This window comes from Equus asinus, chromosome X, assembly GCF_041296235.1.
Source record: "Equus asinus isolate D_3611 breed Donkey chromosome X, EquAss-T2T_v2, whole genome shotgun sequence".
Taxonomy (NCBI): Eukaryota; Metazoa; Chordata; class Mammalia; order Perissodactyla; family Equidae; genus Equus; species Equus asinus.
The window spans coordinates 36048365-36063333 of NC_091820.1; the positions used below are offsets into that span (position 1 = coordinate 36048365).

General features: G+C 45.5%; 1 protein-coding gene across 1 annotated transcript in view; it reads left to right on the forward strand.

Annotated features, from left to right (window-relative positions):
- LOC106834224 (trophinin) overlaps nt 1–14969 on the forward strand; it is a 58678-nt gene that overhangs the window by 40272 nt on the left and 3437 nt on the right. The window contains 11 exon segments of the mRNA XM_070501749.1: nt 4049–4391; nt 4394–5143; nt 5146–5234; nt 5901–6002; nt 6118–6184; nt 6445–6524; nt 7053–7104; nt 7107–7143; nt 7855–7934; nt 8028–8070; nt 8484–8546. Of these exon segments, the coding sequence (XP_070357850.1) occupies nt 4049–4391; nt 4394–5143; nt 5146–5234; nt 5901–6002; nt 6118–6184; nt 6445–6524; nt 7053–7104; nt 7107–7143; nt 7855–7934; nt 8028–8070; nt 8484–8546 (1706 nt within the window).

Genomic DNA, 14969 nt, shown 5'->3' on the forward strand with positions numbered 1-14969 from the left:
TAAATGGAATGGGTTATATCATGTATTAGGAAAGTTTAAGGATAGCACTGGATGTAGGCATGGGTTAATGCAAAAACTCAAAAAATGACAATGTGAGAAAAAAGGAAATAAAGGGAGGAGAGAGGCAATAAATGGCTGAAGAGGAAGTGAAGAAGAAGAGGTAATATAATATTTCACACTTATTCCTACTCTGAAGCAGGATGAGTTCTAGGGTGTCAGAGTTGACCAGGTCTGCATGATGGGGCCCCAAGGAGCTCACAATCCAGCAGGTAGGACTGAGAGTAAACCAGTAAACAGAGAGCTCCAACCCAGTTTGTTAAGTGCTCTGACAGAGCCATGCAAAGAAGTAAGGAGGAAGGAAGAACTAATTAAACTTGGGGTGATCTGAGGTGGTTTCTTGGAGAAAGTAGCACTTGAACCAGTCCTTTTAGGGAGGCGGGCCTTTCACAGTCAGGAGAGAGGCATGGACATGGGGAACAAAGACACCCCAGGCAGAGGACCAGCTTGAGCAAAGGTATGACGTTGGCAGAAGGCAGAACATGTTTGGGGGATGATGAGTCACCCACTGTGACTGAGGCCTGGGGGACTGGCAGGGGCTGGTTGTGGAGGGCCTTGAATGACAGGCAATGGAGCTTGGATTTAAACCTGCAGGCTGTTTAAATGTAAACTTGGAGGCTGTAGGTATGGTCAGCTTTGTGCTTTGAAATATGACTCTGAGGGCCTCTGTGAGAAGGGACTGGAGTGGAGCAGATGGGAAGCAGACTCATCAGAGCAGAGACCCATCCACCCCTGTCCCATGTGCCCCTACACTCAGCAAAGGCTCCTCAGAGCCTGCAGTCCTCCGTGAGAACTGTTCCCTCTCCTCTCTTCTGCCAATGTTCTACTCCTCCCGCAGGACCTGGATCAAACATACTCTATCTGGAAGCTTTAACTCCCTTCCAGTTAGTGATTTTCCCCATGAGCCCTCTCAGCAGGCTGCTCTGGGATTCCTAGGTAACATAGGTATTAGGCATCCCAGCAAGATGGAGATCTCTTCAAGGACAGGGTGTGAACTCACCCATTTTCGCATGTCCAATGCCTAGCATGGATTGTGGCACATGGGAAACCATTGGCAAACTCTTCACCAGTGAATTAGAGAAAGAGAAAGTACATGAAAGGAAAGAAGAAATGAGAGAAAGAGAAGAGAAGCCTTGGAGAGAAGGAGGGGGGGGGGAAGAGAGATAGGGTGTTGGGATGGGCAAGAGAAAGGAGGGGAAGAGAACGGAGAAATGGAGAGTACAGGGCCATTGTGGGGCTCTTTTCTCTTCCCATCAGTAGAGCCGAGAAGCAGACCTGTCACAGTGAGTGTCAGGCTTTGGAATCAACCGGATGTGGGTTTATATCCTGTTCCATCACTTACTGGCCACATGCCTTTCAACAAGGCACTTCACCTCTTGGGCATTAATTTCATCAACTGTGAAATGATGATAGTACTAGTTCCTCCTTCATGGGTGTCTTAGAACTTAAGAATGGCTGTGAGTTTTCTTGGAGGACAGGCATCCTATCTTACTTGTCTTTCTTTGTCCATCATCCAGCAACGGCCTTGGCACGGCTGTGTGCTCAACAAATCATTAACAAGCGACTACATAAATCAGTGCCCAAGGAGAACTGTTTTCTGCACTGGGGAGCAGTGCTCCATTTCACAAGACAGAGTCTAAGTACTTGCTCAGTGCACCAGTAAAAGAGAAACATGGGCCCAATAAAATTTTTCAGATAAGTTGATATTCTTCAAAAGCATCAATATAGTCATCAGGGGATAAACAAAAACCTGTGGTAGACTTTCTTACATTTGCTGTTTTTATTCTGAATTACGTATGATGTGGGGGCACCCTATCTTTTAGTGTTTAGAGCCTCTAAATGTCTTGATCTGATCATACTGGAGAGACAGAAATGAACGTGACCCAGTCCCCTGCCCCCAGACCAGCTCCTGGGGAGAGAGACCCAGACATACACGGCAACAACACACTATGTAATTAGTGTTGGCATGGGGGGGGCAGTAGGGAGAGCTGGCTTGGGAGCTCAGAGAAGCACAGTCCTCCTAGGAGGAACAGAGGAATCAAATAGAAACGGGGATACAGGGTGGGGGAATTGAGAAATCAAATGGAGAATAGAAGGGAATGATAGCTGCATAAGGGGTAGTAAGCAGAAAAAAGACCACATTGAGGAGAATGGAAAGTTGGAAGGAGGGAGCTGGGGAGGAGGTTGACAAGCTGGGAGGGAGACCCCTCTGGAGGCGGAAAGGAGGCAGGACCACTTCTGGCCATGGAGAGGGAGCGGACAGGCTCAGATCTAAGGAGAGGTTTGGAGAGAGTGGAAGCTTTCTGGACTTGGGAGGACGAGGTGAACTCAGGTATCCAGCTGTAGAGAATACCCTGTGGGGGTCTCTAGACTGGGGCTTCAACGTGCTTGACTCCACATGCCCCTAGGGTTTGAAGAAAACCTGTTAGGGTTTCGGGAGTTAACTATATGGAAGTGGTCGGGTTTAGAGGTGCCTGGACCTGGTTCGTTGGGGAGAAAGGAAGGGGCAGAATCCCCTTCAGAGCACAAGCGGGAGAGAACTGGACTCGGTTGGGGCCGCAGAAAGGAGGGATGTCGACCTGGTGGGACCCCAGAAAGAAGAGAGTGAAAAATTCAGGCACTAGAAAGAAAGGAGTAGGACAGAGCTCGAGAGGTAGAGAGGCGATGGCAGGACTCCGTTAGGCTGCAAAAAGGGGTCAGGACTTGGTTTGGACCACAGAAAGCAGGGATCAGCACCCGAAGAAAGGAAGGGGCAGAATACCTTTTGAACAGCTGTAATGTCCCAGCTCAGAGCGGAGAAAAGAAGGGCTAAGACCCAGTTGATTCTAGTTTAAAAAAAGAAGGGACAGCACCAGGTAGGGTTCAGGAACAAGGAGTACACAAAAGCGTAATACCGTTTATTTGTGGGTGGGGTACCCACGGTGCAGAAAGGGCGGGACCGGTCACTCGCAGACATGGAAGTCGGGGAGCGGTGTTGAGGAAGCGGTGGTGCAAGGACGGTACTTCAGAGCAGAGGGAGGGGGCGTATTAAGGCAAGAGGAAGTGCAGAGAAGTACTGCAGAGCAGAAGGAAGGGGCGTATCGGGAAGGGGCGGTGCGTGGTTGTACTGCCAGGAAGAAGTGGGCGATGTTGGGGAAGGGGCGGTGCGAAGAGATACTGCAGAGCGGAGGGAGGGGGCTGATGTTGGGGGAAGGGTTGGACCAAGATGTGATGCAGTTAGAGTGGGCCAGGGGTGGGGCCCAGATGTTCTACTGCTTTGGGAGCATTGGTCGTTTGTGCAATTGAGGTGGCCAGAGTGTGCAGCACACCAAAATCATGCGAACCTAGTGCCTGAGATGGGGGCGCCCGGGTTGGTGCGCATGCGCAATGCGCACTATCGAGTTGCAGTAGGGGGCGTGTGAGGGTAAAGGGGCGGGGTCGTAGAACTGACTTGTGGTTTCTTGGAGGCAAAAGAAGCTAAGGTTTGGAAACCAGACCGTCTGTGTTTCTAGATGTGAGAACCCAGTAGGTGAAGAGTTTGGGGCCCAAGGTTAGATGGGATCCTCCCTCTAGGATAGGCGGGATGTCTAATGAATCTCCTCCTCCCTGTCATTCTCCCTTAACTCAGGCCCCTTCCTCTCAGGCTCAGCTGTTACTCTGCCTCTCAGAAAAATGGATAGGAAAAGTGAATACGGTTATAGAATGCCTGCGTTCCAGGTGAGGCCTCTCTGCATTCCTGCCAGGCCATCTACCCCGTCCTGAGTTCACTTACTACTCTTGATTCCTCTACCACTCTGTAGTTGGGTAATTCCCTGCCTAACCTGTCTCACTCCTCCCCTGCATGGGAGAGGAGGAGGAGAGGAAAACCTACCCTACTCTGTCTCCTCCTCCCTGCCTCTTCCCTCACCCTCCCCTTCAATCAATCATTGCTCAGAGTAACGGGAGGCCTTCTGGAAAGGGTGGGCTGTAGGGAGGCCAGATGGCTCAGCAGATCATAATCCTAAGTGTGTAGAGCCCTCTGCCTCCCCCTGGGAGCCTAGGGCTTCACTTCCCTCCAGATGTCCAGGCAGAAACCACAGAAGAGGACAGTGTCTTGCTGATGCATACCCTCTTTGCGGCAACCAAGGAACCCCTGGCCATGGACCCACCAGCTGCCAACCAGCCAAAGAAAAGCAAAACCAAGAAGGCTTCTGTTAAGGCTATTACTAAGACCATAACTGCTGCCCATCCAGTTCCATCTGCCAATGCAATTACCATGAACAAACTTAAAATAACTTTGCAGGTTTAAAAACTGCCGATCATCCCCCAGATCAACCAGGCTTCAGCTACCACTGAGACAGCCAAAACTCAGGCTTCTTCACTGCTCAGCCTAAGAAAGCCAACAAGACAAAAAGAGTTACCGCTAAGGTAGCCCAAAGCTCCCAATCTCCAGCTGGCAGTGAGAGTGTCACTACACAGATCAAGTCACCCTTGCAGGCCCTAAACCTACCAGTCATCCCACATATTATCCAAGCTCCAGCTGCCAGTGAATCAGCAAATTCCCAGGCCTTGATAGCCTATACCAAGCCTAAGAAAGCTTCCAAGTTTAAGAAGGCTGCCAATAAGGCCATAGCTACTGCCACTGAGATGTCGTTGGTTCTAACCATCACCCACATAGCTACTACCCAAGGCCAAATTGCCAATGAGATAGCCAACACCCAGTCCACAGCAGCCTCCATACGAACTAAGAAAGCCTCCAAAGCCAAAAAGGCAAATGTTAAGGGTGCACCTACTGATACTGAGCTGCTAGAGACCCCAAAGTCTGCTGAGACAGCTACCAGGCAGATTGAGGCCTCAGCAATAACGATCTGGCCCCAAAAATTCAAGGGCGAGAAGGCTGCCAATAAGGGCCCAAATTCTGCCTATGAGATCTGTGAGGCCCCACCTACCACTCAAATGGTCACAAACCAAGGCCTAGCAGCCACCCTCTGGGTCAGGAGAGGGTCCAGGGCTCAGAAGGCTGCCACTAAGGGCCAGGCAGTTGAAAGGCAGCCTCAAATTGTTGACCAAGGGGCCCAGGTCAAGATGGGCATCTGTCAGACCAACATAAGTGCCCTTGAGACTCAGGTTTTGCTGATGTCCAGGCCCTAGCAGATGACTGCCTGGCTCAGTTGAGTCTGGAGCCCACAAACAGGACCTGGGTCAAGAGGAACTGAAAGGTGAGATCTCTGACATCACCATCCTTAACTTTGCACTTCTTTTCCATCCCTATCCTCCTAGTTTGTTCATGTGTTCTGTAAAAGTTTACTGAGCCTTTTTACTCTGAGCCAGTCCCTATGTTCAGATAGGCTGTGACAGATGCTGAGAAGAATGTGATGTAGAACTCCCTGGCAGTTCACAAATTGATGGGGAAATAAGACAGCCATACACTTCGCTACAATCTGGATATAACTCAACTTGCATTTACACGGTAGTTACCATGAGCCAGGCTTTGTTTTGGGTACAATCACACAGGTTATGTCTTTATGTTTTGAAAGTAACTCTTACCAGCTAGGGATCATTTGTTCCAGTTTTACAGATAAGAAAACTGAGTTCTAGAGAGATGAAGTGACTTGTTCAAGGGGTACAGCCAGAAGAATCAATGAGGGCCAAAAGAAAAGAAGGAACCCCAGGCCCTGCCCTTACATTGCTTCTGTCCTGGTAGGGAAATTAAACTCCTGCCTAGAAGACAGTGAAAGACAAGTTTAGGGCTCAGGGTGGCCAATGGTAAGGTCAGGACCCACACAGGGAGGGTTTAGGGGACTTTCAGAAGGAGGCAGGGTAAGGAGACAGAGTCATCTCTTTAACCTGGTGACTCTGGACCTTCCTTATTTCTGATGATGCAGTCCAAACATCTGAAAGGGGATGAGAGAGGTGGCAGTAATTAGAGGAGGATCCTGTGGGGCTGGAGGCCTCCGCCACCCCGAGATGTGGCCATTTTGCAAGAAAAGGTAAGAATCCAGTGCTGCCCAGTCTCTTCTCTTCTTCACCTGTCCTCTTCTCTGTGATCCTTTCAAGTTTTCTGTAAACTTATTAAGATCTCCCCATGTATTCCTCTTCTCCCGGGCAAATAAGTTGGTGAAATACCTGTTGGTTAAGGACGAGACAGAGATCCCCATCAAGTGCTCAGGTAGAGTCATAGCAATCCTCTTGCCTGAGCTCTCTTCTTCATTCCTTTTTCCCTCATGCCCTGAGGATAGCCATTTATCTTTATGGCCTCCTCATTGTCTCACATGTCTTCCTCTGCCCTCCTCACACCCTGCCATAGCTGGCACCTCCCATTAACGCTGTTCAGGACTCAGAATGTACTGACTCCACAGGGCTGGCAAAAGGGCTGCTGCTCTGTGGCCCCTGCTCAGCCCAGCTGCTCCCACGTCTGCTTTCCTGCAGACATGCTGAAGGATTTCATCCAAGAATATGATGAATATTTCCCAGAGATCGTTGAACGAGCAAGCTACGCTCTGGAGAAGGTGAAGAGGCAGCTCTGGGGCATGGGCACAATGGGGATGCCTTGAATTGAACAAAGGTGTACATGTCCCTTCTTGGGGGAACACAGAGACTCACTCATCTAATCCCGTCTCTGTGCAGATGAGCATATGGTGGCCCAGGGAGGAGTACAGACTAGCCCAGGGTCACAGAGCAAGTCAGGGGTAAAAGCACAGCTTGGACCCAAGCCGTCCGACTTAGTTCCGGCTTCTGTCCACTGCTGGACACGTCCTGTAATGTATTTCAGATGCTCACCTCTCCCTTCCATTCCCCATTCTCTGTCTCCCTAGGTTCCCACTAATCATGAAGATGATGTTGATAACAATAGTACATTTGTTACCTGTTTGCTGTGTGCTGGCCACTTAGCTAAGTGCTTTACATGCATTATCTCACTGATTTCACTCACACACACACACACCCCTAGGTACACGGGGAACTGTGGGATGCTCAGGAAGCTCACTGTTGCCTAAGCTGAATTTTGTGATCTCATAGGCTATTGTTTTACTTGGCAGATGTTTCAAGTCAATCTGAAAGAAATTGATAAGCAAAGTAGCTTGTATATTCTCTCAGCACTCAAGAATCCTCTGCCGGCGTACTGGGAACGTAAGCTGGGAAAGGGCTGGGGTGGGAGGGAGGCTTCTGCTCTTTTCCATGGTACTACCCCATCCCTGTTCTCTCTCCCCACATCCCCTTAGAGAGCCAGGAAAGACGGCCTATAAAGCTCCTGTTGCAGCTCCCGACTGTAGTTGGAGCCCTGCACACAATGGTGGTACCTGATTTATGATTGGCTGAAAGGCATAGAAGCCTGAGGTGGGGCATTCCTACTGTCAGGTTTTCTGTTTCTCTAGAAGTTTCCCAGACAACCTGTTGTTGCTTGTCTCTTCCTACTAGCCTTGGTTGAGTGGTTCTCAAGGGAGGGCTTTCTGGTGTGGGTGTATCATGATGCTCAAAGGGCAGGGGCATCAGTACCTAGAATTCTGTGCCTAGAATTCTCTTGGGGCTGAGGGATGTGGGAGAGAAAGAAGGGAGTCACATTGACTAAGTGCCTGGGTTGTACCAGGTTGAGAGAATTCTTCCATTCTCTTGGCAACCCAGGGAGGGGAGGATGTGATTTTCCCATTCTACTGAATAGGAGGCTGAGGCTCAAGAGTCTACGTGCTTTGCCCAGGGTCACATAGAGCTTGAAGCATAGACTGGGCAGAAGTCTCCCTTATCTGAGGAATCTGGAGAGGCCAGTCTACTGAAGCTGGCTGGTGTGTCTTTTGCAGATAGCTACTGGATGTAAACCTTCTCTGTGTCCTAATATTCCCCTAGGACCAAGGACACACTCAAACTAGGTCTCCTCATGGTGCTTCTTAGCATCATCTTCATGAATGGAAATCGGTCCAGTGAGGGTGAGTGGCTGGGTGCACAGCTGAGTGGGTGGCCATGGTCAGAATTCCATGTGTTCATTTTCTGTCCCTGTCTCCTCTTGCCTCCCCTTGCAGCTGTCATCTGGGAGGTGCTGCACAAGTTGGGGCTGCGCCCTGGGTATGATTGGGCTCTCTCTGCACTTGCTGTCCATGTTCTCCTTTGGCAAGAGAGGATGGTCTCAGGATTGCATCAGCCCAGTGGTCTGGTGGAGTGGGCGGGAGTGCTGGACTGGGTAGAGGGCCCAGAGTTCTGACCTGGTGGATGGGGAAATGGTCCTGAACTCTCTGCTCCCTGTCTCACCTATGCCCTCTGTCTGTTCTCAGCTGAGATATAAGATTGACCTTCAGGGCATCTTTAACAAAGAACCACCGGCCTCAACCATTTGTTTCTAGTGGCCATGTGTTCACTTTTTCCTGGCTTCGTTGAGATAGTCTCATGTGCTAGAGAGGTTTCTTCCACGTAGGGGAATACGTCTGCCCTCATCTGGGAACTTCTGACATCTACCCATTCATTAATTTTCCCGTTGTCAGGGTGAGGCACTCACCCTTTGGGGAAGTAAGGACGCTCATCACAGATGAGTTTGCGAAGCAGAAGTAAGTGGTGTTTTGGGGCTTTGTCAGGCCCTGAAGTGTTTTGGGTGTGCTGGTCTGGTTCTAAAAGTAGTTACTCAGCCCTTTTCTTTTTTTCCCATTTATTTGTGTATTTTTGGATGTACATCATAATATATTTTGAATTCTGTGTAGATTACATTATGTTCACCACCCAAAAACTAATTATACTCCATCCCCTTACATGTGAGCTTAATCACCCCTCCCTGTTGCCCTCCTCCCCCCTTCCCCTATGGTAACCACCAATTCAATCTCCAATGCTATGTGTTTGTTTGTCATTGTTTTTATCTTTACTTGTGAGTGAGATCGTATGGTATTTGACTTTCTCCCTCTGGCTTATTTCACTCAGCAAAATAGCCTCAAGGTCCATCCATGTTGTCACAAATGGCTGGATTTCATCATTTCTTACGGCTGAGTAGCAGTCCGTCGTGTATAAATACCACATCTTCTTTATCCATTCGTCCCTTGATGGGCACCTAGGTTGCTTCCAAGTCTTGGCTATTGTGTATAATGCTGCAATGAACATAGGGGTGCAAGTATCCTTATGCCTTTGTGTTTTCAAGTTCTTTGGATAAATACCCAGCAGTGGGATAGCTAGATCATATGATAGATCTATCCTTAATTTTCTGAGGATACTCCATACTGCTTTCCATAGTGGTTGCACCAGTTTGCAATCCCATCAGCAGTGAACAAGGGTTCCCTTCTCTCCCCATCCTCTCCAACATTTGTTGTTTCCTGTCTTGTTAATTATAGCCATTGTGACTGGAGTGAGGTGATAACCTCATTGTAGTTTTAATTTGCATTTCCCTGATAGCTAATGATGCTGAACATCTTTTCATATGCCTGTTGGCCATCCGTATATCTTCTTTGGGGAAATCTCTGTTCAGATCTTTTGCCCATTTTCTAATTGGATTGTTGGGTTTTTTTGTGGTTGAGCTGTGTGAGTTCTTTGCATATGTTGGATATTAACCCATTATCTGATATATGGTTTGAAAATATCTTCTCCCAATTGTTAGGTTGTCTTTTTGTTTTGTTGCTGGTTTCCTTTGCTGTGCAGAAGTTTTTTAGTTTGATGTAGTCCCATTTGTTCAGTTTTTCTTTTGTTTCCCTTGCAGGGTCAGACATGGGACTTGAAAATATGCTGCTCAGACCGATGTCAAAGAGCATACTGCATATGTTTTTTTCTAGAAGTTTCACGGTTTGGGGTCTTACGTTCAAGTCTTTAATCCACTTTGAGTTGATTTTTGTGCATGGTGTAAGGTAATGGTCTACTTTCATTCTTTTGCATGTGGCTGTCCAGTTTTGCCAACACCATTTATTGAAGAGACTCTCCTTTCTCCATCGTATGCTCTTGGCTCCCTTGTCGAATATTAGCCGTCCATAAATGTGTGGGTTTACTTCTGGGCTCTCAATTCTGTTCCATTGATCTGTGTGTCTGTTTTTGTGCCAGCACCATGCTGTTTTGGTTACTATGGCTTTGTAGTATATTTTGAAATCAGGGAGTGTGATCCCTCCAGCTTTGTTCTTTTTTCTCAGGAATCCTTTGGCTATTTGGGGTCTTTCGTTGTTCCATATAAATTTTAGGATTCTTTGTTCTATTTCTGTGAAAAATGTTGTTGGAACTTTGGTAGGGATTGCGTTCAATCTATAGATTGCTTTAGGAAGTATGGACATTTTAACTATGTGAATTCTTCTAATCCAAGAGCACAGAACAGCGTTCCATTTCTTTGTGTCTTCTTCATTTCTTTCAACAATGTTTTATAGTTTTTGGTGTACAGATCTTTCACCTCTTTGGTTAAATTTATTCCTAGGTATTTTATTCTTTTTGTTGCAATTGTAAATGGGATAGTATTCTTAAATTTCTCTTTCTGCTACTTCGTTGTTAGTGTATAAAAACGTAACCGCCTTTTGCACGTTGATTTTGTATCCCGTGACTTGACTGTATTCCTTTATTGTTTCTAAAGGTTTTTTAGTGGAATCTTTAGGGTTTTCTAGATATAAAATCATGTCATCTGCAAAGAGTGACAGTTTCACTTCTTGTTTTCCAATGTGGATCCCATTTATTTCTTTTTCTTCCCTGATTTCTCTGGCGAGGACTTCCAATACCATGTTAAATAAGAGTGGTAACAGTGGGCATCCTTGTCTGTTTCCTGTTCTATGAGGGATAGCTTTCAGTTTTTCTCCTCTGAGAATTATATTAGCTGTGGGTTTGTCATATATGGCCTGTATTATGTTGAGGCATTTTCCTTCTATACTCATTTTATTTAGAGTTTTTATCATAAATGGATGCTGTATCTTGTCAAATGCTTTCTCTTTGTCTACTGAGATGATCATGTGATTTTTATTCTTCATTTTGTTAATGTGGTGTATCACATTGATAGATTTGCAGATGTTGAACCGTCCCTGCATCCCTGGAATGAAACCCACTTGATCATGATGTATGATCTTTTTAATGTATTGCTGTATTCGATTTGCTAGTATTTTCTTGAGGATTTTTGCATCAATGTTCAACAGTGATATTGACCTGTAATTTTCTTTTTTTGTGTTGTCCTTGTCTGGTTTTCAGTATCAGGATAATGTTGGCTTCATAGAATGAATTAGGAAGCCTCTCCTCCTCTTCAATTTTTTAGAAGAGTTTGAGAAGGATAGGTATTAAATCTCCTTTGAATGTTTTGTAGAATTCACCAGGGAAGCCATCTGGTCCTGGACTTTTATTTTTTGGGAGGTTTTTGATTTCTGTTTCGATCTCCTTACTGGTGATCGGTCTATTCAAATTTTCTACTTCTTCTTGGTCCAGTTTTGGAAGGTTGTATGTTTCTAAGAATCTATCTATTTCTGCTAGATTATCCAATTTGTTGGCATATAGCTTTTCATAGTATTCTCTTATAATCTTTTCTATTTCTGAGGTGTCCGTTGTAATTTCTCCTCTTTCATTTCTGATTTTATTTATTTGAGCCTTCACTCAAAGTGAATCTAGAAAGTGAGTCTAGCTAAGGGTTTTGCTAATTCTTGTTTGTTGAGGAAGGCCTGAATTGCTGTAAACTTCCCTCTTAGAACGGCTTTTGCTGCATTCCGCAGATTTTGGCATGTCGTGTTTTCATTTTCATTTGTCTCCAGGAATTTTTTGATTTCTTCTTTGATTTCTTCATTGACCCAATTGTTCTTCAGTAGCATTTTGTTTAATCTCCACATTTTTTTGGCTCTTCTAGTTTTCTTCCTGTAGTTGATTTCTAGTTTCATACCTTTGTGGTCAGAAAAGATGCAGGGTATTATTTTGATCTTCTTAAATTTATTGAGACTTGTTTTGTGGCCTAATATGTGATCATTCCTGCAGACTTTCTATGGGCATTTGAAAAGAATGTGTATTCTGTGGTTTTTGGTTGGAATGTTCTGTATATATCTACTAAGTCCATCTGGTCGAATGTGTCCTTTAAGGCCAGTGTTTCCTTATTGATCTTCTGATTGGATGAACTATCCATTGGTGAAAGTGGAGTGTTAAAGTCCCCTACTATTATTGTGTTGCTGTCTGTTTTTCCTATGTCTGTTAATAATTGCTTTATATATTTAGGTGCTCCTATGTTGGGTGCATAGATATTTACAAGTGTTATATTTTCTTGTTGGGTTGTTGCCTTTATCATTATATAGTGCCCGTCTTTGTCTCTTGTTACAGTTTTTGTTGTAAAGTCTATTTTGTCTAATATATGTATTGCTACCCCTGCTTTCTTTTCCTTGCTATTTGCATGGAACATCTTTTTCCATCCTTTCACTTTCAGTTTGAGTGTCTTTAGGTCTGAAGTTTGTCTCTTGTATGCAGCATATACATGGGTCTTCCTTTTTTATCCAATTGGCCACCCTATGGCATTGGATTGGAGCATTTAGACCATTGACATTTAAAATAGGTATTGATAAATATGTATTTATTGCCATTTTGTCACTTTTTTTTCTGGGTGTTTTAGCAGTTCTTCTCTGTTCCTTTCTTTGTCTCTTGCTCTCTTCCCTTGTGGTTTGATGGCTATCTTTAGTAATATGTTTGATTTCTTTTGTCTTATTTTTTTTCTTGCTTGTTATAGGTTTCTGATTTGTGATTACCATGAGGATCCTATTTAATATACTATGCATATAACAGTCTATATTGAGTTGATAGACTCTTTAGCTTGACCTTTTTCTAAAAGCTCTACTTTTTCACTCCCCTCCTCCCACATTATATGTTTTTCAAACCATATATAGTCTCATCTTTAGTGTGTGTCTATCCATTACCCTCTTATCATTGAAATAGGTGACTTTAGTACATTTGTCTTTTAACCTTCCTATTATCTTCACAGGTAGTTGATCTGTTGCCTTTACTATATTTTTACCTTACAAGTGATTTTATTGCTTGGTTTTTTGTTTTTGTTGTTTTGTGTTTTTTTGATAATGTTTTTATCTCTATTTGTGGTCATTGCTTTCTCACTTAAATAAGTCCCTTCAGCATTTCTCGTAGAACTGGTTTCTTGTTGATAAACTCCTTTAATTTTTGCTTGTCTGGGAAGCATGTTCTCTCTCCTTCCATTCTCAATGATGACCTTGATGGACAGAGTATTCTTGGCTGTAGGTTTTTTCCTTTTAGCACTTTAAATACATAGTGCCATTCTCTTCTCGCCTGTAGGGTCTCAACTGAGAAGTCCGCTGATAGCCTGGTGGGCTTCCCTTTATGTGTCACTTGTGGCCTTTCTCTTGCTGCTTTTAGGATTCTCTCTTTGTCTTTAATTTTGGACATTTTAATTATAATATGTCTTGGTGTGGGCCTCTTTGGGCTTATCTTGTTTGGAGCTCTCTGTGCTTCCTGAACTTGGATGTCTGTTTCCTTCCACAGGTTAGGAAAATTTTCATCTATTATTTCTACAAATAAATTTTCTGCCCCTTTGTCTCTCTCTTCTTCTTCTGGGACACCTATAATCTGAATACTGGCACCCTTGATATTGTCCCAGAGTTCCCTTAGACTGTTTTCATTCTGTCTAATACTTTTTTATCTTTTCTGTTCTGCTTGGGTGATTTCCTCTAGTCTTTTGTCTAGCTCACTGATCCATTCTTCTGCTTCCTCTGCTCTGCTAAATTCTAGTGAATTTCTCATTTCCAATATTGTATTCTTCATTTCTGACTGTTTTTTTCATATCTTCCAGTTCTCTGCTGATGTGCTCACTTTGTTCATCCATCTTTCTCCCCATATCTGTGCGCATCCTCATGATATTTTGTTTGAACTCTTTATCGAGTAGGTCACTAGTTTCTGTTTCATTTAGTCCTTTTTCTGGGGTTTTGTCCTGTTCCCTTGCTTGGAAAGTATTCCTTTGTCTCCTCATTATGCCTCTTTCTCTGTGCTTATTTCTATGTATTAGGTGAGTGGGCTATGTCCTCTGAAGTTGGAGGAGTGGCCTTATGTATGAGATGCCTTATGAGGCCCAGCAGTGTGCTTCCCTCTCATCACCAGACCATAAGAACCAGGAGTGACCTCTTTGTGCACTACTTGTGTTCTTCTGCTGTGGCAGGGTTGCTCCCACTGCAGGTACCCAGGGAGTCTAGTCTTTCCTTCCCTGGCCAGCTGTTTGTAAATCCGGTTTGGGGAGCCTCAGCACTGTTTGCTACAAAGACTATCAGCACACTCCTATTGCAGTTTTCCTCTTACTTGGGTTGGTACCCAGTATAGCCGGTTGCTAGGTTCAGGGGCGTACAGTTGTGATAGGCCTCAGGCCTACAAGGCTGTTGTCAGTTCTCTTAGGAGTGCTGCTGAGTGGGGCTGGCCCTAGGCCCGAGGGCCCTCAATTGTTTCAGGCTTTGGAAGATGGGGCAATCCTTTTTATGGCTATTTGTGAAGCATTTGTCTTCTGCCACTGATAAGCCTCACCCCCCCACAGGACCACATACACTGTCAACACAGTCCTGGTCATGCACACTTGTCAAACCCCTGGAGCATACCCTGACACCACACTGCAGGGGCTCCCACTTCTCCACCAGTGCTTCCCACATTTCACCTGGTCCTCACACAGGCCCTGCCCCACAGAGGCAGATACCCTTGCATGCCTGTAGAGGATCAAGGCACCCAGTCAATGCAGGCTGAAGAGTAGCCTGAGAGCTTGCCCTTAGGTGGGGTCAGACCCTAGGGCGGGTTGTCTGCCCTGGCTGAACTGGATTCAATCTGTGCTCTAGTGGGCATGGCAGACCCCTGGGCTAAGAGGCCAAGGGATGAACCTCAGTGGCACCCACGGGGGTCTGTGTCAGCACACCTGGACCAGCTCAGATCAATGGCCCCCACCAATGTCTCAGTCTCTGGAGAGGTGCCTCCTCTCACCAAGATGCCCCCAGAGCCCACCAGGTGAGTCTCGTTTCACTGAAGGACTGTCAGCCTTCTCTCTGGTGATTTTAGGTTGCTGCAAT